Below are 23,362 nucleotides of genomic sequence, written 5' to 3'. Positions count from 1 at the left end.
GGCAGCCGAAAGTGTTTTCTTTGGCTTGTCTCCCTGAGATCAGTGATCTGTTTACCACATAGTTTCTGAAATGGACAGAGGTGGCAGCAGAGAGCACTGTGTCAGACTGGAAAGAATATACCACTTCCTGCAGGGCATACAGCAGCTGATAAGTACTGTACGACTGGAGATTTTTAAATAGAAGTAAATTACAAATCTATATAACTTTCTAAAACCAGTTGATTCGAAAGAAACATATTTTCGCCGGGAGTACCCTTTTAACCCTGGTGTATTGAGGCACCACACCCTGGATAGAGGGATGCCAGTGCGGCATGTTGCCAGGCTTCCCAGCTCTGCCTCTCTCTAGAAGCTTTCTGACCCTTATATAAGCTGAGCCATTCCCACTGGGCCGTACAATGTTCCACACTCCACAATGAAGCCATCACCACATGTAAAACAGCATACAATATATATATATATATATATATATATATATATATATATATATATATATACACACACACTCACCGGCCACTTTATTAGGTATACCTGTCCAACTGCACGTTACCACTTAATTTCTAATCAGCCAATCACATGCATTTAGGCATGTAGACATGGCCAAGACAATCTCCTACAGTTCAAACCGAGCATCAGTATGGGGAAGAAAGGTGATTTGAGTGCCTTTGAAGGTGGCACGGTTGTTGGTGCCAGAAGGGCTGGTCTGAGTATTTCAGAAACTGCTGATCTACTGGGATTTTCACGCACAACCATCTCTAGGGTTTACAGAGAATGGTCCGAAAAAGAAAAACCATCCAGTGAGCGGCAGTTCTGTGGGCGGAAATGCCTTGTTGATGCCAGAGGTCAGAGGAGAATGGGCAGACTGGTTCTAGCTGATAGAAAGGCAACAGTGACTCAAATAGCCAACCGTTACAACCAAGGTAGGCAGAAGAGCATCTCTGAACGCACAGTACGTCCAACTTTGAGGCAGATGGGCTACAGCAGCAGAAGACCACACCGGGTGCCACTCCATTCAGCTAAGAACAGGAAACTGAGGCTACAATTTGCACAAGCTCATCGAAATTGGACAGTAGAAGATTGGAAAAACGTTGCCTGGTCTGATGAGTCTCGATTTCTGCTGCAACATTCGGATGGTAGGGTCAGAATTTGGCGTCACAACATGAAAGCATGGATCCATCCTGCCTTGTATCAACGGTTCAGGCTGCTGGTGGTGGTGTCATGGTGTGGGGAATATTTTCTTGGCACTCTTTGGGCCCCTTGGTACCAATTGAGCATTGTTGCAACGCCACAGCCTACCTGAGTATTGTTGCTGACCATGTCCGTCCCTTTATGACCACAATGTACCCAACATCTGATGGCTACTTTCAGCAGGATAATGCGCCATGTCATAAAGCTAGAATCATCTCAGACTGGTTTCTTGAACATGACAATGAGGTCACTGTACTCCAATGGCCTCCACAGTCACCAGATCTCAGTCCAATAGAGCATCTTTGGGATGTGGTGGAACGGGAGATTGGCATCATGGATGTGCAGCCGACAAATCTGCGGCAACTGTGTGATGTCATCATGTCAATATGGACCAAAATCTCTGAGGAAGCTTCCAGCACCTTGTTGTATCTATGCCACCAAGAAGTGAGGCAGTTCTGAAGGCAAAAGGGGGTCCAACCCGTTACTAGCATGGTGTACCTAATAAAGTGGCCGGTGAGTGTATATATATATATATATATATATATATATATATATAGTTCTGTCCTCCTTATGTTTGAGGGGCCATAAGTGACAGGCAGCTAAACTCCGTCACAGCAATTCATCGACAAGGGTGCAAAGTCTAATAGTCAAACAACATATGGGTGCTCCAATCTTGATAAATTATAGCACATTACTATGCAAAGCAATGAGATACAAACACGTATGAGATGTGATGAGGAACATACATGAAAATACACACAGGGATATATACCCCCAACCCTAACCCTAATACTAAACGCTCGGATTAGGGTCGGGGGTCCGGCAGGGTCTGATTTTAACTGATAGGAAGCCCGGAGTGGAGCAGCCAATGAAATCCGGCCAGGGCGGGGCTTGCCTGGGAGCTGTGTGCGCGCACCCAGTGAGGTCCCTTTGCTGTATGGGATTTAGACACTACCATTACAGCATGGATACAATTTTATTATACTGTTTCTCAGAAGATAAGACAGAGCCTTATATTATTTATGAAGTATCACTTATAATTTAGGCGTGTTTCAGAAACCCTGCAAAATCAAGTTAGAGCTTTCTTTTGGGGTAGGGCTTACTTTTGGAGAAACGGTATACATACCTCCCAACTTTTGCAAAGAACAAAGAGGGACATGTGCGCCACGGTCCCCAAAGCCACGCTCCCATAGCGACCCTCCATAGCCATGCCCCCATAGCAACCCTCCATAGCCACGCCCCCATAGCAACCCTCCATAGCCATGCCCCCATAGCAACTCCCCTACAGTCACCACATGCTGATGACTGAATAGTGCCCGATATAGTATCCAATCCCCCCAAAAATGCCCTATCTAGTATCCAATCCCCCATATAGTGCCCCACATAGTATCCAATCCCCCAATAGTGCCCACATAGTATCCAATCCCCCCATATAGTGCCACACATAGTATCCAATCCCCCATATAGTGCCCCACATAGTATCCAATCCCCCCAATAGTGCCCACATAGTATCCAATCCCCCTATATAGTGCCCACATAGTATCCAATACCACCAATAGTGCCCACATAGTATCCAATACCCCCAATAGTGCCCACATAGTATCCTATACCCCCAATAGTGCCCACATAGTATCCAGTCCCCCCAATAGTGCCCACATAGTATCCAATTCCCCTATATAGTGCCACACATAGTATCCAATCCCCATATAGTGCCCCACATAGTATCCAATCCCCCCATATAGTGCCCCACATAGTAGCCAATCCTCCCGTATAGTGCCCCACATAGTATCCAATGCCCCCATATAGTGCCCCACATAGTATCCAATGCCTCATATAGTGCCCCACATAGTAGCCAATGCCCCCATATAGTGCCCCACATAGTAGCTAATCCCCATATAGTGCCCCACATAGTAGCCAATGCCCCCTTATATGCCCCACATAGTAGCCAATCCCCCCACATAGTGTTCCACATAGTAGCCAATCCCCATATAGTGCCCCACATAGTAGCCAATCCCCCATAGAGTGCCCCACATAGTAGCCAATGCCCCCTTATATGCCCCACATAGTAGCCAATCCCCCATATAGTGCCCCACAAAGTAGCCAATCCCCCCCATATAGTGCCCCACATAGTAGCCAATCCCCATATAGTGCCCCACATAGTAGCCAATCTCCATATAGTGCCCCACATAGTAGCCAATCCCCCATAGAGTGCCCCACATAGTAGCCAATGGCACCATATAGTGCCCACATAGTAGCCAATGCCCCCATATATGCCCCACATAGCCAATCCCCCATATAGTGCCCCATATAGTATCCAATTCCCCCATATAGTGCCCCATATAGTATCCAATTCCCCCATATAGTGCCCCACATAGTAGCCAATCCCCCATTTAGTGCCCCACAAAGTAGCCAACCCCCCCATATAGTGCCCCACATAGTAGCCAATCCCCTATATAGTGCCCCACATAGTAGCCAACCCCCATAAAGTGCCCAACATAGTAGCCAATCCCCCATATAGTGCCCCACATAGTAGCCAATCCCCCCATATAGTGCCCCACATAGTAGCCAATCCCCCATGTAGTGCCCACATATTATCCAATCCCCCATATAGTAGCCAATCCCCCATATAGCGACCCACATAGTAGCCAATCCTCCCATTTGTGTGGCCCGACCAGAAAAACAATAAACCAGTAACTCACCTGTCCTCCGGTCCCAGCAGCTCCTCTCCCGGCAGAGCGCGCACTCCCGTCATCCTCCGGGGCGGGCAGCGGGGTATACAGACACTGACTGTGCCGGAAGTGATTCATGATAGAGGCTGCAGGTCACTTCCAGCACAGTCAGTGTCTGTATACCCCGCTGCCCGCCCCGGAGGATGACGGGAGTGCGCGCTCTGCCGGGAGAGGAGAAGCTGGGAACGGCAGACAGGTGAGTTTCTGGTTTATTGTTTTTTTGTTGGGGCCACATATAATGCGGGAAACTGGAGACTGGACTGTCCCGCAGAATCCGGAACGGTTGGGAGCTATGGGTATAACCTACAGAAAGACACTAGGCAATAACACCCTCCTTTACTAATATTCATATAGACACATAAACACAGCCTTGTAGAAGTTCATTAAAACAGACAGGAAATCCACACAGGTAATATGTAGCAGCGGTGCAGGATACGGATCTACCAGAGTGCATGTTAACAAGTCAGATTAAGGGTACTATTACCCGACCCAATAATAACTGTAAATGCGCTGATCTGCTAGGCCTATTACACGGCCCGATAATCGTTTAACAAGGGCTGCATGGACATCCTTACCGATGTCCTTGCAGCCCTTGCTTAAACTGCATACATTACCTATAAATGCTGCAGGGCTCCTCTTGCTGATCCTTGTGTTTATTACACGGAACGATAATCGGCGGGATAGGGCCGATTATCGTTCTGTGTAGTAGCAGCCTAAAGCCCCTATTACATGGGGCGGCGAGAGCGAGCAAGCGAGCGCCAACATGTCAGGTCAGTGCTTGCTTGCTCCTGGTTCCCTGCTCACTGCTGGCACTATTACACGTGTCAGCAGCAAGCGGCCCAGGTGATCGCTAGATCGTCCGGGCAGCCCATAGAAGATAGAGGCGGTCTGCTGCCACTGCTCCTATTGAGTGACAGCAGCAAATCGTACCTATCCTGATCGATGATCTTTCAACATGTTGAAAGACAACGAACCGCCGACATCATGCATGTCAGCTGATCATTCTCTTCTATTACACGAGGTGATTATGGGCCATAATGGCCGAATATGGGCTCACACTGCCTTTTTGCAGTCCGTTTAACGTACCTGTTTTTAAATGTCACTTTTAATGTACAGAAAAACGTAATCAACCAAGTTTTAGTGTACACTAAAAGCGTCAGCCTCCAGAGCAGCAGGGCTAACTAGTAAGCAGTCAGTGTCCCCACCATGCATTTTATTTTTTCTTCAGAGATATTTCTAAAAATGAAATCTGTAATGTGATTGGTTGCGGTGGGTGACTCCTCCTCTGCCGAAGGGCTGATAAGTCTCCTACTAGGTGTCCAAGTTTCTATACAACTTATAACTACGGACTGTGCTGACCGAGAGTCCGAAACGTGTCAGGATGAGAGGAAGCTCGGCTGTCATTACCAACATCCCACGGCCTGGCAGGTTTCTGGAGGGAGACGTATTCAGCGCCTTCACCAGATCCGGCAAAATATAATTACCTTGTAGATGAATTAAGGCCGGAGCAGATCCATCTCATCCTGTGCTCAAAGCTCTGATGTTATTAATCCTCTCGTCTTCCTGATTATTTACCCGGATACAGGACGGAGTCGAATAATTACCGTGTGCAGAACACAGAGGAGCAAGGCGGATGGATGAATGGATGGATAGATAGATAGGAGATAGATAGATAGATAGATAGATAGATAGATAGATAGATAGGAGATAGATAGATAGATAGGAGAGAGATAGATAGATAGATAGATAGATAGATAATAGATAGATAGATAGATAGGAGATTGATAGATAGATAGATAGATAGATAGATAGATAGATAGATAGATAGATAGATAGGAGATAGATAGATAGATAGATAGATAGATAGATAGGAGATAGATAATAGAAAGATAGGAGATAGATAGATAGATAGATAGATAGATAGATAGATAGATAGATAGATAGGAGATAGATAGATAGGAGATAGATAGATAGGAGATAGATAGATAGGAGATAGATAGATAGATAGATAGAAGCCAAATAGATGGAAAGAAATATGAGCACTCCAGCTATCTCTCCAGTCTGACACAGTGCTCTCTGCTGCCACCTCTGTCCATGTCAGGAACTGTCCAGAGCAGCAGCAAATCCCCATAGAAAACCTCTGCTACTCTGGACAGTTCCTGACATGGACAGAGGTGGCAGCAGAGAGCACTGTGTCAGACTGGAAAGAATACACCATTTCCTGCAGGACATACAGCAGCTGATTAGTATTGAAAGACTGGAGATTTTTTAATAGAAGTAAATTACAAATCTCTGGCATCAGTTAATTTGAAAGAAAATTTTTTTCTTTTTGAATAACTCCTTTAAGAAGAGATGCGATGCTGTGAGGTGTTTAGTCTATGGACACTGTCAGGCTTGACGTTTCAGTCTATGTATCAGATCACTAGATGTGCTCTGATGAGCGCTGACAAGACATTTAGTAGTCCTCCGTTAAATGTATATATAGAGGTCGGAATCTGCAGAATCGCCCTACAGCTCAATACAATTACCGCAACTGTTATTTATAGCATAATACGGCTATTACAAATCACTTACCAGGAAAATCTTAACCCTTTCATGGGGTCTATGAGAGTAAGATTTGTTATGTTCCTGATCTGTCGGACTTAGCTCCCCATAGGGTTTTATAGCAATGTATGTTTGGTTCACTAGGACAATAGGTTATGTGTGCTATAATTGCTAAAATTCTGCAATGTACATATGTGAATCCAGTAGACTTTTACTAATATTCAGGAGAATAGGATTCTTGCCACACACCCCTCCCCCGCCCTCCAGCTGCCGATTGACAGATGACTGCCTATATACAACATTGGTAGATAACTGCCAATCAGCAGCTGGGGGGGTGGAGTTTTCTGCTTCTCGTGAATATCCAGGACTACTGAGCTCATGCACATAATAGAGGGGACTACCTTTTGTCCATGTTATTCAGGAGGAGATCTCTGGATCAGCTGCAAAGAACAATCTTAGTGATAGATTATTCTGTTCAGGTGTCTTTGTTAGTTTATGCTACCCTGAGATAGGACACCATAAACCTACTGACACAGTCTCTTTAACAGCTTTTTGCAGTTCTCCCTTATTGAAGGATCCTTGGAGGAGGTTCAGTAGACAAGTGCAGCCCTAGACTGGCACCTGCCCAAGCTGTCCCTACCTACTTGCCACAAACAGTACTAAGAATTGCTGCGGACAACTGGTCGACAAACCTTACACTAGGATAAGTGCAAAACAAAACAAGACAAAACAAACACAATAAGGAATGGTCAGGAAAACTAAATCAGCAACAGCCGGGCAGAGAAGGTACAAAATCAGAATCCAGAAAGCAAAGTCAGGGAACGAAATCTAAAAGGTCTGAGCAAAAGCAACAAATGGTCAGGAGAATGCTAGGTCAAGGCACAAGGCGCTATCACAGGCACTGGACTGACACCAGGGGCTGGAATATATAGGAAAGAGGAACCTAGGTGCTGACAGCTAACTGGCTAGGTCAGCTGTCAGTCACCATCAAGGGTACACCTGATACCTAATGCCGCTGGCTACATACAAAAGAAAAGATAAACACAGCAGGCTGGTTGCCGGGAATGCGATCAGCGGGCTCCTGGCAACCAGTCCCGCTCAACAGCAGAACATAGTGACGTCTGAGCACGGCCTCATAACCAGACTTGCAGGGCGGCTGCTAGGGACGGCATCAGCGCGCCACCAGCAACCAATCCTGCCTGTTGCGAAGGACGCCGTTGGCGTTATGCCTAGCCGCGCACCTCGTTAGAGGCAGGAACCGGGAGCCAGTTTGGCAGAAGGTACGCGGAGATGTAGATTTTTTGTAGATAACCACACTTTATCTCCTACAACATAATCAGGTCCAGGACGACGTTTACGATTGGCAAATTTAAAATATTATTTCTGTGAGACAGTTAAAGTCACCAGACTCTCTGCCCACACTGTGCAAAATTACTTTGTCAATTGTTTGATGGACGTAAATTGTGTTTCGGAATTGGGTAACACAGAATATTTGGGATGAAATGCATAGTTACAAAAAAATGGCGTCTGTTGGGTAGAGGCATTCACGTGATTATTTAGAGCAAACTCTGCCATCGGTAGGTATTTTGACCATTTAGTCTGATTATCAGACACCTTAAATATTGGATGACTGACTGATTTGTGCGTTCTGTCTGACCATTAGTCTCAGGATGGAATGCCGACGAATATTACAAAGAAATCCCCAGAAACTCACAAAATGCCTTCCAAAACCTGGAAACAAATTGTACCCCGCGATCAGAGACTATATTAGTAGGAACCCCATGCAAACTGAGGATATGACCTACAACCAATCTAGTCAATGTTTTGGCGTTAGGTAGTTTTTTTTAGAGCTACTAAGTGACACATTTTAGTGAAACGGTCCACCACCACCCACAGTACAGTTTTCCTTTGTGAAGAGGTAAGATTAGTAACAAAATGTATAGACAAATGAGACCACGGACGAAAAGGCAAGGGCATAGACTGCAACAGTCCCTCTGGTAGTGATCTTGGAGTCTTGGCCGAGCACATATTTCACAAGCCTTAACATACTCACACACATCTTTTTGCCAGGTGGGCCACCAGCAGGAACGGGACAGCAGGTATCCCGTACCGGCAATCCCAGGATGACCTGCTAGATTGGATGCATAGACCTCTTTTAGCACCTCTAACCTTAAATTTAGAGGTACAAACAATTTACTGGGAGGGACACCTGGTGGTGCACTGCCCTTAGAGTTCAGGATAGCATTGGAAAGATCCACAGTAATCCTAGCAAGAACTGTACCAGGGGTTAAAATGGTTTCCGGTTTCTCCTCAGTGATTCTACTATCACCAAAACTTCTAGACATGGCATCAGCTTTGACATTTTTATTCCCTGGGCAATATGTAACCACAAAATCAAAACAGGTTAAAAAAAAATGCCCAGAGGGCTTGTCGGGGAGTTAGCCTTTTGGCCTTGTCCAGATACAGTAGTTTTTTGTGATCCATGAGGACAGTGATCTGGTGCCGAGATCCCTCCAGAAAATGTCTCCATTCTTCCAGGGCCCATTTAATAGCTAAAAGTTCCCTATCGCCGACATCATAATTATGTTCAGAACTGGAGATTTTCTGGAGAAGAGGGCCACCGGGCGCATGTTGGTATATGGTTCTCTACCTTGGGATAGAACCGCTCCTACATCTGACTCAGAGGCATCAACCTCAATGACAAACGTAAGTTCTGAATCAGGGTGTACAAACAGGAGCTGAGGAGAAGCTAATCTTAAGCTGATTAAAAGCCACTTCTGCCTCCGGAGACCAGGGAATTAGGTTCGGACCTTTCTTTGTAAGGTCGGTAAGAGGTTTAGCAATAAGAGAGAAGTTCCTGATAAATTTTCTGTAAAAGTTAGAAAAACCAAGAAATCTTTTAGAGTGGTGGGTTTTGCCCACTCTTGAACTTCAGTGACTTTTTTGGGGTCCATTTTAACCGATTCGGGTGTGATGATATACCCCAAGAATCCAATTTCCTGCACCCCAAACAGACATTTGGACATTTTGGCACAAAGACCATTTTTACGTAACCTTGATAAGACTTCACTTACGTGTTCTTTGTGAGATTTCCAATCAGGTGAATATATCAAAATATCATTGAGGTATACCACTACATACTGACCAAACAAATCTCAAAAAATATCATTGACAAACCTCTGGAAGACGGCAGGAGCATTACTTAACCCGAAAGGCATAACCAAGTACTCAAAATTACTCGAAAGTACTCGGGAGTATTAAACGCCGTCTTCTTATATCCATCTCCCTCTCTGATCCGGATTAAGTTGTAGGCACCTCGTAGATCGATTTTGGAGAACCAACCAGCGCCCACAACCTGATTGAGAAGATTCGGAACCAGAGGAAGGGGATGCAAGTCTTTGATGGTTATCCTGTTAAGCTCCCTGTAATCGATACAGGGACGCAACCCACCATCTTTTTTCTTGACAAAAGAGAACCCTGCACCCATAGGAGACACAGAGGGTCTAATGTGTCCTTTTTTTAGGCTGTCTTGAATATAGAAGCATTGACTCTCGTTCTGTGGGGGACAGATTAAAAATATGACCCTTGGGGTACCTAGCCCCAGACACGCGATCAATAGGGCAGTCATATGGACGGGGCAGGGCATCAGCAACACTTTCATTAAAAACATCAACATAATCAGAAATAAACTCTGGGATCTGGGATGAGTCCTGAACAGAGAATACCATAGGCACTACGCAAGAGAGATGAGAACCACAAGAATCTCCCCACTTGACTAGTTCCGTGGTTCTTCAATCAAAGACAGGATTATGTTGGCACAGCCATGGTAACCCTAAAATGATGTCTGCTGCTAGATGCTCCAAAACAAAAAAAGAAATCTGCATGGTGACTTCGGGGGTGCGATTGTTTACTGATCCTGTTTTTAAGAGATTAGAATTAGCGCAGAAAATGGATAACATAATGGCACCATTTTTAGGCCTAACGAGTGGGCTACCGATGCCCGAACAAAACTTAGGGCTGCCCCCGAGTCCACCATGGCTGTACCATCAACTGAAAGACCATTGTAACACAAAGTAACAGGTAACAGAAATTTTTCAAAATTACTTGGAGGTACCTGGGTGCCTGACTGACCCTCCGGACCATCACTCAGGCACTGGAGTTTTCCAACCTCTGGGCTGGCTTGACCGGGCAGGTTTTCAGGAAGTGGACATATTTTCCACAATACAGGCATAGAGAATTCTCCAAACGGTATTTCCTCCTGGCAGTTGTGTTACCCAAGACCATGGGTTCCTTCTTCTCCTGTGACTTGGGAGTAGCAGGCGTAGAGGCCATAGAGGACCGTTTGAGAAGCTGGATTGACCCTGGCTGTCCTAAAGTCGTCCCTGTCTTTTCCCGCTTCCTTTCCCTCAGCCTTCGGTCTATGGTTACTGCGAGAGTCGTAGTCATTGAGGGAGTTGGGAGTGGGGTGGCTAACCATCACATCTTTAACCCCTTAGCGACCCATGACGTATCTGATACGTCATGGTGCCACGGGGGGTGTTCAGAGCGGGGTCCCGCCGGGACCCCGCTCTGAACGGCGCTGATCCCGGCTGACACGTGCAGCCGGGCAGTGCCTCTGTTAGCCGGCGCGGGTCCCGTTGCCGCGCCGGCTAATTAAGCCTCTAAGTGCAGCTGTCAAACCTGACAGCTGCACTTAGAGGCTCAGGTAAACACATCCCTGGTGTCTAGTGGGACGGAGATCCGTTCTTCTGCCCGTGCCGGGCCTCAGCATCGGAATGACGCTGATCCCGGCTCGGCAATAGATTGCTATGGCCTGCAGCAGGCCATAGTAATCTATGACCGATCTAATCGATCTTTGCTGTGTATATACACAGCATTGATCTCTATGAGAGATCAGTGCTGTCTATATACAAGTCCCTCAGGGGGGCTTCTAGTTACAGTAAAAAAAAGTAAAAAAGTGTTTTTATTAATAAAAAATCCCCTCCCCTAATAAAAGTCCAAATCACCCCCCTTTTCCCATTTTATAAATATAAATTAATAAATAAATAAATAAACATATTTAGTATCGCCGCGCGCGTAATCGCCTGAACTATTAATCACATTCCTGATCTCGCACGGTAAACGGCGTCAGCGCAAAAAAATTCCAAAGTGCAAAATTGCGCATTTTTGGTCGCATCAAATCCAGAAAAAATGTAATAAAAAACGATCAAAAAGTCGTATATGCGCAATCAAGGTACCGATAGAAAGAACACATCATGGCGCAAAAACTGACACCTCACTTAGCCCCATAGACCAAAGGATAAAAGCGCTATAAGCCTGGGAAGGGAGCGATTTTAAGGAACGTATATTTGTTAACAATGGTTTGAATTTTTTTACAGGCCATCGGATACAATATAAGTTATACATGTTATATATCATAGTAATCGTAACGACTTGAGGAACATGCATAACAAGTCAGTTTTACCATAGGACGGACGGCGTAAATGCAAAACTCCCCGAAATCAAAACAAATTCGTTTTTTTTTCAATTTGACAGCGCAAATGATTTTTTTTTCCGGTTTCGCAGCATATGTTATGGAAAAATAATGCCTGTCATTGCAAAGTACAATTGGTTTCGCAAAAAATAAGCGCTCATATACGTCTCTAGGTGAAAAAATGCAAGCGCTATGGACTTTTAAACTTAAAATGGAATAAGCAAAAGCGCAAAAACGAAAATAGGCTTTGACCTTAAGGGGTTAATGGCATCAGACAGTCCTTTTGGCCATTGGCGTAACTCCGCACAGTATTCCTCCGCGGTGCGGCGCCCCTGCTGGATGGACAGGAGACGAAATTCTGCCACTGAAGCTCGGTTGGGATCGTCATAGATTTGACCCAGGGATACAAAAAATAGCTCTACCGAATTCCACCCAGGAGCCTCCCCAGGAAGAGAAAGTGCCCAATCCTGTGGGGGTCCCTGCAAAAGTGAGACAATAAGTGCCACTCTCTCAGCATTGGACAAAAAGGGGTTATGCCTGAAATACAAAAAACAGGACTCCCGGAAAGTCCGAAATTTGCTAGAGTTACCCTGAAACCTGTCGGTAACAGCATCTTGGTTTTATGTTTTACCACCTGAACTGGGGCGTCAGTTGAGGGTTGGGGCATTGTGGCAGGCGGGGAAGCAGGAGTCAGAGCATCCACCCGCCCAGCAAGACCCTCCAGCTGGGTGGTCAAAATTTCCAAGCGAGTTATCGTCGCTCATACCTCATACCTGGTGACCATAAAAAAAAATGTTCTTTTTTTTACGGCCTGTGATAATGTCAGGTAGGGTACTGGAAAGACACGTAGACAAGTGCAGCCCTAGACTGGCACCCACCCCAGCTGTCCCTACCTACTTGCCACAAACAGTACTAAGAATTACTGCGGACCCTGAAACCTGTCAGGTCGACAAACCTTACACTAGGATAAGTGCAACACAAAACAAACACAATAAGGAATGGTCAGGAAAACTAAATCAGCAACAGCCGGGCAGCGAAGGTACAGAATCAGAATCCAGAAAGCAAAGTCAGGGAACGAAATCTAAAAGGTCTGGGCAAAAACAACAAATGGTCAGGAGAATGCTAGGTCAAGGCACAAGGCGCTATCACAGGCACTGGACTGACACCAGGGGCGTCAGTCCAGTGGAATATATAGGAAAGAGGAACCTAGGTGCTGAAAGCTAACTGGCTAGGTCAGCTGTCAGTCACCATCAAGGGTACACCTTATACCGATCAACCGGGGGTGATGAGGCCACACAAAAGAAAAGATAAACACAGCAGGCTGGTTGCCGGGGACGCGATCAGCAGGCCCCCGGCAACCAGTCCCGCTCAACAGCAGAACGTAGTGACGTCTGAGCACGGCCTGATAACCAGACGTGCAGGGCGGCTGCTAGGGACGCCGTCGGTTGCTAAGGATGCCGTCAGCGCTACTCCGAGCAACGCACCTCGGCAGAGGCAGGGACCGGGTGTGCGGCTCGGCTAATGACAAAGGTCTGATTCTTGGGTATAGGGCAATGTAGGTAGAGTGCCTTATTATTTACCAGGCACAGTGCCATGCATTTTGTAATGGTGGTGTGTGGTACTGCATTTAAATAAATGGGAATGAGCTACAGTACCAAGCCCAGCCATTACTGGATGCATGGCGCTGTACTGAAGGCGATGGAGAGTTTATCAGAGAAAGGCAGCCTCTTCAATCATCTGATCAGTGGGGGGTGTCTAAAGTCCCAGTCCCAGCGATGGTTCCTAAGGACAGACTATCAATATCAAAGTTTGAGTAAACCTCTTCATCTAGGTGGCTTCATCTGATGGCTCAGAGGGGGCTGTCATGTATTACGAGAACAGAAAAGAGAGTTCATACAGAAGCAACTTTACTGGAGTAAGCCATGACTAGACTAATTGGTTTGTTTCTACACATTTAGGAAGGGAGAGTCGGATTTAGGGAATCCATCCTGGGTAGGAGGGTCATGTGACCTACTACTCATATACTTCCATACAATTCACCAGAGGTCCCAACAAAGAGAGAGTAAATGATTGCACATAAATAAACTACATTGTATGCACATAAGCAGTATATAATGTATGTTAGACATGTTATGACTACCGGTACCCTCACTGTGACGAATCTGATGCCACAAGACAACAGTAGAACGTGTGCTGGGACACTGCACATATTCTCTATAATGGTAAGATTTCATTGTTTGTTTCTTTTTTTTTATTATAACATTTTTATTTCATCTTTCTTCTTCATGTTTGTTTATTTTTATTTTTTGGTATTGTATATTTTGCCACAATACGCTCTGTTCACGCTATGTTTTAGGTTTTTGCTGTACTGTACTGTATATCTCAAATGTGAGCGTTCACTGTAAGCCATGGACCCTAGTGGCAAGAAAAGACACTGTGCAGTGTGATTATGTATTGTCTATGTATTGAACTGTATAATCTACTCCGTGATTCTATACGTTAAAGGAGAAGTCCAGCCATTCTTCAAAGCCAGTAGCCGGCAGGGGGAAATTTGATCAGGAGTAGGAATTTATCTCTTCCCATTGCCACAGTGAGACCAACCTTTAAGACCCCTGCCGGAAGTTGTGATGACGCCAAGACTCGGGGGAAAATACCTTTCCCCACTCAGCCAATCAGTGACTGGAGCGGCGTCCTGCCCCAGTCACTGACTGACTAAGTGACCAGTCCATCAGCCGGGTTGTGACGTGTCAGTGGCGGAGATCCCGGAGGTAAGTTCCTACTGGCTATGAAATTCCCCCATCGGCTGCATTTAAAAATGGCCGGACTTCTCCTACATAACACTAGATTGACATGCATCAGCTTAGATACAGGTTAGATACCTATGTCTTCTGAGCCCGGAGCTCTGCGGACCCCTATAGTGAACATAGATGAGAATAGTGATGAGGATATTGTACTGCTGTGGTGTTGTGTTGCTCTATTGGATCATTGTTGGGCCATTCAGTAGTTCATGTATCGGTCCTGATAGCAATGGATGGATCGGTAAATGAAAATTTTGTGGACCACTTTTGAGTAGAATAAACACAATATAACCTATGGGAACCAAGGTCATGTGTGACCTCTAGATGTGTCCTTCCTTATTTGTCCTTGTGGCTCAATATAACCCAAAATGTGTCAAGAAATAACCAGTTTATTAAAAAAAAATCCCTGATACTGTGATATTCTGTCAGGAGTTGTTGTGTTACTATACGAAGTCACCCAATGGATTGCAGCTCGTTAAAGTTTTTTGCTCAAATGCTGCAATATGGTATTAAATTTGTATCTGTAATGGCACGCGGCCATGTTCGTTACCCCCTACCTGCTCATGCTCGCACTGCACTGTGGTCATGTCCCTTTTCTCTCGGCATGCTTCTTCTGCGACAGCCTTCTTGCTTTGATCTCCTGCTGGTTTGGGCTCCCTCTAGTGGCAGGCATGTGCCTGTTCTCCTGTATTTATAGCCCAGTCCACAGGCTCTGGAGACTTCTGGCAAGTTCTCCTCAGGGTATATATAGTTTCCACCTTCATGCCTTTATGCTCAGTAGTTTGTGTTGATTCTAAGGAACCACGTCTGTGCTCCATGGCTTCCAGCCACTTCCAAGTGATCTTAAGTTATCTGGATCTCCATTCCTTTTCAGCTCTAACCCACTTCTGTCTGAACTATCTCCTAACGTTCATCCTGCACTTCTACCAGGGGAATAGCATCTATTACCAGACTCCAGCATTCCTGCAGTCTGTAGTCACCGAGGTCCTTCTTTGATGGTAGCGACCTTGGAGTCTTCCATAGCAAAGTCCAACCGGCCTTGTGGCCAACACTAGTGAAAACCAGGAACTCTTTAGACTTCGGTCCTCGGAGAAGAAACGTTGGCACTCTTTGGTGATCCGGGGGATCCACCTCTTCATGCTTGTTGGCTCATTACAGTATCATGAGAAATTGGAACCCTTAAAGGGGTATTCTGCTCAAAATTAACTTTTAATATTTTGCTGCCCATACGCAGAACATCAGGGCCGTCTTACCCATTGGGCATGGTAGGCGGCTGCCCGGGGGCCCTTGCGTCCTAGGGGGTCCCTGCCCTCTGTGACCAGTATTTTTCGCTTTATAAGACGCACTTATAAAACTAAGTGCGTCCTATAAAGCGAAGACGGCTCCCAAGCAGTGCTGAGCACCGCAAGGAAGCCGTCCCGCCCACCCCCTGTATTGCCGCTCACTATGCATATGCATAGTGAGCGGCCCTGAGCGACCCCCTCTGCCCGCCCCTTCTATCGCCGCTCAGCTGAGCCGATCAAAAGCCCAGGAAAGTGCAATGAGCAGCACTTTCCTGGGCTTCTGATCGGCTCAGCTAAGCGGCGATAGAATGGGCGGGCGGTCCCGGAACTCACCCATCCGCCGGCCCCAGCAGCTGATGTCTCCCGGCAGCGCGCACTCCCGTCATCCTCCGGGCACAGGCAGTGGGGTACACAGAGACTGCCTGTGCCGGAAGTGTCCTGCAGCCTCTATCATTCATGGCAGGACACTTCCGGCACAGGAAGTCTCTCTGTACCCCGCTGCCTGTGCCGGAGGATGACGGGAGTGCGCGCTGCCGGGAGACATCAGCTGCTGGGGCCGGCGGACCGGTGAGTAACTGGTTTGTTGTTTTGGGGGGCACTGGCTACTATGGGGGCACTGGCTACTATGGGGGGGGGCACTGGCTACTATGGGGGGGCACTGGCTACTATGGGGGCACTGGCTACTATGGGGGGGCACTTGCTACTATGGGGGGGCACTGGCTACTATGGGGGGCACTGGCTACTATGGGGGGATTGTCTACTATGGGGGGCACTATATGGGGGGATTGGCTACTATGGGGGGCACTATATGGGGGGATTGGCTACTATGGAGGGCACTATATGGGGGGATTGGCTACTATGTGTGGCACTATATGCAAAGATGTGGGGGATTTGATGGCGGCGGTTGTGGGGGTGGGGGGCAATTCGCACCTCTGCCCAGGGGCCCATAATGCTGTTAAGATGGCCCTGCAGAACATAACAAACAGCCTATTCTTACCTCTCCATACTGCCCAATGTCCTCCTACACCATGTTCATTCCTAGCTGAACGATCCCGCCTCCACTGCAAGATGGACTCGTCTGTAACAACATCACAAAAAGTCTAACTCGTGGATGTTTTCATGATCCCAAAATCAATAGGAAAAAAAATGTTTCATATTCACTGCAGTACTGGTACGGCTTAAAGAAGACCAAATGACTTGGTGCTGCCTTAGTCAGGTTGTATAAAATTTTTTGGCAAATTACACCATCTGTGCTCCAACTACCCACTAATGACAGCATGAAAGATGAATGGACCCATTTGATTGGAAATGGGGAGCAAACCTGGTTCTCAATGTGGTGCCCTACACTCCCATTAATGCTTCCCCCTCCCCCATGGACTTGGCGTGACCCAATGTAAAATCTGTAAGAGCGTTCTCACTGTGCGATTTATAATACAGGTGTCTTTCCTAGTGCATCCACTGCCTCTTCCCACTTCAGCTATACCCCTGGGCCTAATGTCTTTGAAATATAACCACTGTCCTCGTGTGTCCACCAGATAGATGCAATATGGCACAAGATGTCAGTTGATGGACATAATAGAGAGACCTTGGCCCCTATTTACCCATATGGTGCCCAAGTATTTTTGAAGGTAGTCGTGCTATAAGATGTTGACTCGACAATAGTGTTGAACCGACCTGTCAAACTGTTCAGGTTTAGCTGCCACCAAGAAAACATGGATACAGTCTGGATCCAACTTCCGCAGCTGCAAAGAGTCAAATACAGATACTTCAGGTTTGGAGAACGTTGCTGAACCCAAACAGTTTTAACAGATCTCTTCAACACTACTCAGCAATGTTGTTCAGTATAATGAAATGACCCGGACAAAGGGAACATACGGCTATGGTCATTGGGAGGCTCAGGACTGAGAGGTTGAAGATGATGGTGGCTAAGAGTGTGGTTGATGTGAGAGTACATTATGGCTATGGTGTGGTTATAATTTCTATTGGTGTAAATCAGAAATATTTACACAAGAAAAACTTAAATGTTACAAGGGGCATCTTCTTACCATTCAGCAGAAAAGGAGGAGGTAGACAGGCCTGCAGTGAGGCAGTATACTGTGAGAGGGGAGGAAGAAGGGGCTACTGTGAGAAGAGAGGTGAGGGAGATGGGGCTGCAGTGAGGCAGTGTGCTGTGAGAGGGGAGGTGAGGGACATGGGGCTGCAGTGACACAGTATACTGTGAGAGGAGAGGTGAGGGAGATGGGGCTGCAGTGAGGCAGTGTGCTGTGAGAGGGGAGGTGAGGGAGATGGGGCTGCAGTGAGGCAGTGTGCTGTGAGAGGAGAGGTAAGGGAGATAGGGCTGCAATGAGGCAGTATGCTGTGAGAGGGGAGGAAGATGAGGCTGCAGTGAGGCAGTATGCTGTGAGAGGGAAAGGGGATGATGCTGCGGTGAGGCAATATGCTGTGAAAGCAGAGGGAGATGGGGTTGCAGTGGGTCAGGATGCTGTAAGAGAAGGAGATGGGGCTGTAAAGTGGCAGCATTCTGTGAGAAGGGAGGAAGAAGGGGCTGCAGCAAGGCAGTATGCTGTGAGAGAGGAGGGAGATAGGGCTGCAGCAAGGCAGTATGCTGTGAGAGGGGAGGAAGAAGCAGCAGAAGTGAAGCAGCATGCTGTGTGTGTGTGTGTGGGGGGGGGGGGCACATATATTGTCCTGATCAATCCCGGTCGGAACACTCAGACCTGGACCAATCAAAACTTTTAACATGTCTCTTTGACCTCACTCTTTTAAAGAGCCACCTATTCCAGCCTGGCTCTGCCCTCTCACCTGCACCTGAGCAATAGTGCAGATTTAGTATAGTCCTGATCTGCTGTCCTGTACCTGATGCTGTCCCTGTCTGACCCTTGTGTCCCATGCTGACCCTTCACTGTATGGCCCAGAGACCTGGACGTCACCTGGAGCTGGCTCTGATACTTGGCTGTCAGCATATTTCCTAGGCCTGTCCATCCCTGCCTGTTTCCCGGTGCCCGGCACAGGGACCTTTTGTTGTAGATTTACCATGGTTGTAGAGCACCAGATGTGGGAGCATTGCTCTAAGCTGTGAATATCGCCTTAGTGACATCACATGAGGATGATGAGGATCCGCAGGCATAGAGAAGGATGGAAAAGTGCAAAAGAGACACAGACTAGGCTACATGGAATACAGGCAATTCCATAAATTTACTGAATTTAAAACTTGTTTGACATAATTTCTTGTAAGAGAATTGATCAGAGGAGACATCACAGCTATACACAGAAATTGATGCTGTTAACATGCCCAATGTATCTCCATGGTTACAGACTACAAACACTCCTAGTGTAGTCTGATTCTGTGGGGGTCTTTTCCTGTGGTTATTTCGAGAGTTGTACCCTGTGACCGCAAGCAGTGCATAGTGTGCAGTCCTCTGCCACATCATACATCTGATTGAAATCTGTAGAAAATCATTGCTGACATGGCCGCCTTATGAGCAGAAGCCGTGACATTAATTTGAACAGAGTCTAACCCTGCTCCACTTCCTCCCCATTCCTAAAAAGATACAAGGAGTAGAAAAAGGAGGCTGTAGAGAGAACTGCAGGATCTGACTACGTAAAGCTTGCATGTAGTCTGTAGCCATGGAGACACAGGGCACATGTTGTATAGACAAAACAAGGGGAGATTTTAAAGAGATGTTTATGTTGTCCTATCTCAGGGTAGCATAAACTAGTGACAGAGAAGCTAAAGAGAATGAGATATCACTTGCTCTGTGCAGCTAATCCAGAGAGATCCTCCTGAATAACATTGACAATAAGTAGTCCTCTCCATTATGTGCATGAGCTCATTAGTCCTGGATATTCATGAGAAGCAGAAAACTTCGCACACCAGCTGCTGATTGACATTTATCCATCCATGCCATGTATAGGCAGTCACCTGTCAATCAGCAGCTGAAGTGTGTGTGTGTGTGTGGGTGGCAAGAATCCTATTCTCCTGCATATTAGGAGAACAGCTGAACAGAATATTGTCAGTTATACACCGATACATTCAGCATTTCTGTCACTAGTTATGCTGCTCTCATTTAAGGTAGAATAAACCTAGTGACAGGTCCCCTTTAAGTTCAGACATGAAATAGAGAGCAGATCCTCCAAACTGACTGTGAATATTGACCAGGTGACATCACTAGTCCTAGTCTTAAAGTGAACCTTCATCATTTTTTGTTTAACATAAATAGACTCAGTATTCTGTTGTGGTTTGTTTATGAATAGATCTTTATAGCATTCATAGCTCTATTTTCTGACGCACAGCTCCAAGCCCCCTGCACAGATGCATCTTATAATTTATACATTGATCTCGGTGATAACACAGTATACAGAGAGCTCCCCCTAGTGGTGACTGCAGGCAAAATTTCATCATGTATGCCTATGTACAAGCTGGGGCTTTAGAGCCGTTTCAGAATATTGTGAGGTTTAAGCATTATGATGAGAGGTAAGAGGTAAAGGGGTATTCCGCTGAAACATAACTACATGGTGAGACTAACAACTCCTTCCAAATTTTTGTGTCTTCAGCAGAAAGCAGCAGCTCAAAACTGGGGGAAGGAGACGGAATAGATAATAACAAGTATGGAAGGAATTGTTAGTTTCACCATGGGCAGCAACATATCAAAAGTTATGTTTCAGTGGAATACCCCTTTAATGTGCACGGAACAGTGAACCTGGGAGCAGGGCAGTGTGAATAGGACAGCGAGTATAAGGCTCAGGATGAACTTATTTCCCCAATGTATATACAGGACAGCAAAGTGTCCCGGAAATTCTCTATATTTTGTATATATGGCTGAAGAAGTGCCCTGTATAGAGTCCTCTGTGTAATATGTTTGTATGTGTATCCTGTGACACTTAGAAAACAAGAAATCTGCCAAGAAGCTCAGTCCTTCCTGTCTGTACTGAACGTCTCCCCAATCACTGCCCTACCTCCGGTAATACTGTACAGAGCAGAGTGCAGGTGCTGGAACCAACTGTATCACACATAAAGGATTAGATACAGAAACTATGCAGACTGTATCACACATAAAGGATTAGATACAGAAACTATGCAGACTGTATCACACATAAAGGATTAGATACAGAAACTATGCAGACTGTATCAAAGATTATAGGGCTACATACACCAGATACTTAGATAGTATATATGCTGATCTAGGAAGAAGCTGGAGGTCAAGTGAGGACTCAGTGATTGTGTCCTGTCCTCTACTCATCTCCACAAGCCAAGGAGAAACCAACTACCGGATATAAAACAATTAACAACAGCACAGTGACCCCACCAGCAGAATAGTGAGTGCAGTTCTGGAGTATAGATATAATTCAGGATCAGTAATGTAATGTATGTACACAGTGACCCCACCAGCAGAATAGTGAGTGCAGCTCTGGAGTATAATACAGGATGTAACTCAGGATCAGTAATGTAATGTATGTACACAATGACCCCACCAGCAGAATAGTGAGTGCAGCTCTGGAGTATAATACAGGATGTAACTCAGGATCAGTAATGTAATGTATGTACACAGTGATCTCACCAGCAGAATAGTGAGTGCAGTTCTGGAGTATAGATATAATTCAGAATCAGTAATGTAATGTATGTACACAGTGACCCCACCAGCAGAATAGTGAGTGCAGCTCTGGGGTATAATACAGGATGTAACTCAGGATTGGTAATGTAATGTATGTACACAGTGACCCCACCAGCAGAATAGTGAGTGCAGCTCTGGAGTACAGTATAATACAGGATGTAACTCAGGATCAGTAATGTATGTACACAGTGATCTCACCAGCAGAATAGTGAGTGCAGCTCTGGAGTACAGTATAATACAGAATGTAACTCAGGATTGGTAATTTAATGTATGTACAAAGTGACTTTGCCTGCAGAATAGTGAGTGCAGCTCTGTAGTACAGTATAATACAGGATGTAACTCAGGATTGGTAATGTAATGTATGTACACAGTGACCCCACCAGCAGAATAGTGAGTGCAGCTCTGGAGTACAGTATAATACAGGATGTAACTCAGGATCAGTAATGTATGTACACAGTGATCTCACCAGCAGAATAGTGAGTGCAGCTCTGGAGTACAGTATAATACAGAATGTAACTCAGGATTGGTAATTTAATGTATGTACAAAGTGACTTTGCCTGCAGAATAGTGAGTGCAGCTCTGGAGCATAATACAGGATGTAACTCAGGATTGGTAATGTAATGTATGTACACAGTGACTTCGCCCGCAGAATAGTGAGTGCAGCTTCGGATTACAGGATGTGACAGAAATATGTCCTCTATTTTATAGGTCCTGAAACATCTGCGGCACCTGAATTTCACCAATAATATTGGGGAGCAGGTGGATTTCAATGATTTCGGGGACCTGGTGGGGAATTACACCATCATTAACTGGCATCTGACAAAGGAAGACGACTCAGATGAAGTCGTCTTTGAAGACATCGGCCATTACAATGTCTATGCCAAGAAAGGCGAACGCCTGTTCATCAATGAGAGCAAAATCTTGTGGAGCGGATTCTCCAGAGAGGTAGGGGGCCAAATATGTGGTGGGGGTGATATATGTGGTTAAGGTGAACTTGAGTGTCATCAGCCTGGAGACCAGAGGAGGGGAGGGATTTTCACTGACGCTCTGGAGTCTGGTGGTCCTGTTACAGACATCATGGGGGAGTATAATATTCTTTTCCAGTAAAAAAAAAAAATTTTGAGTGTTTTGTGTAAAAAAAAAAATTCAACTTTTTCAAACTTTTGTTTTTTACTGCAATTTACCAAAAATTGGGTGGGCTTAGCAGGAGAGGCGGGGACTATTAATTAGTACAGATTTGCTATAATTTATCCAAAAATTCTGCATGATATATATCAGTAATACGTACCAGCTCATGCCTGGCATAGTTCTGCCAGGGATTCTCCTGGTGTAGACGTCCTCTATGAGATTACCTTTGATTGGAGCTTGCACCAATAGTGTGTATGTAGCGCCATCTGCTGGACCAGGCCATGAATTACAGATTTTAAAAAGTTTTAAGCAGTTTCTTTTTTTTTTTTCTGCTTCCAGGTTCCTTTTTCAAACTGCAGCAGAATTTGCCAGGAGGGCACCAGGAAGGGCATCATTGAGGGCGAGCCCACCTGCTGCTTCATCTGTGAGGACTGTCCAGATGGGGAATACTCAGATGAGACCGGTAATAATAACTCCTGTGGTGCTTCTGTGTTATGTGATGAAAGATGATGTCATACGGGACGCCATTGCTACCCTTATTTTAGCTGCCCCTGCATGGTGCCAGAGGCCACATGCAATTACCCATGGGTAAAGCATGTGGGGTATAAAA

At 45.9% G+C, this 23,362-nt stretch overlaps 1 protein-coding gene across 5 annotated transcripts in view; it reads left to right on the top strand.

The window, feature by feature from the left end:
- CASR (calcium sensing receptor) overlaps positions 1 to 23,362 on the top strand; it is a 70,991-nt gene that overhangs the window by 43,995 nt on the left and 3,634 nt on the right. For all 5 annotated transcript variants that reach the window (XM_069945212.1, XM_069945211.1, XM_069945213.1 and 2 more), the window contains 2 exons: positions 22,333 to 22,569; positions 23,092 to 23,215. In XM_069945212.1, coding sequence (XP_069801313.1) covers positions 22,333 to 22,569; positions 23,092 to 23,215 — 361 coding nt within the window. The remainder of the gene's footprint in view (positions 1 to 22,332; positions 22,570 to 23,091; positions 23,216 to 23,362) is intronic.

The sequence above is a fragment of the Dendropsophus ebraccatus genome, chromosome 11 (assembly GCF_027789765.1).
Source record: "Dendropsophus ebraccatus isolate aDenEbr1 chromosome 11, aDenEbr1.pat, whole genome shotgun sequence".
Classification (NCBI taxonomy): Eukaryota; Metazoa; Chordata; class Amphibia; order Anura; family Hylidae; genus Dendropsophus; species Dendropsophus ebraccatus.
This window is presented reverse-complemented; position numbering and strand designations above follow the sequence as displayed.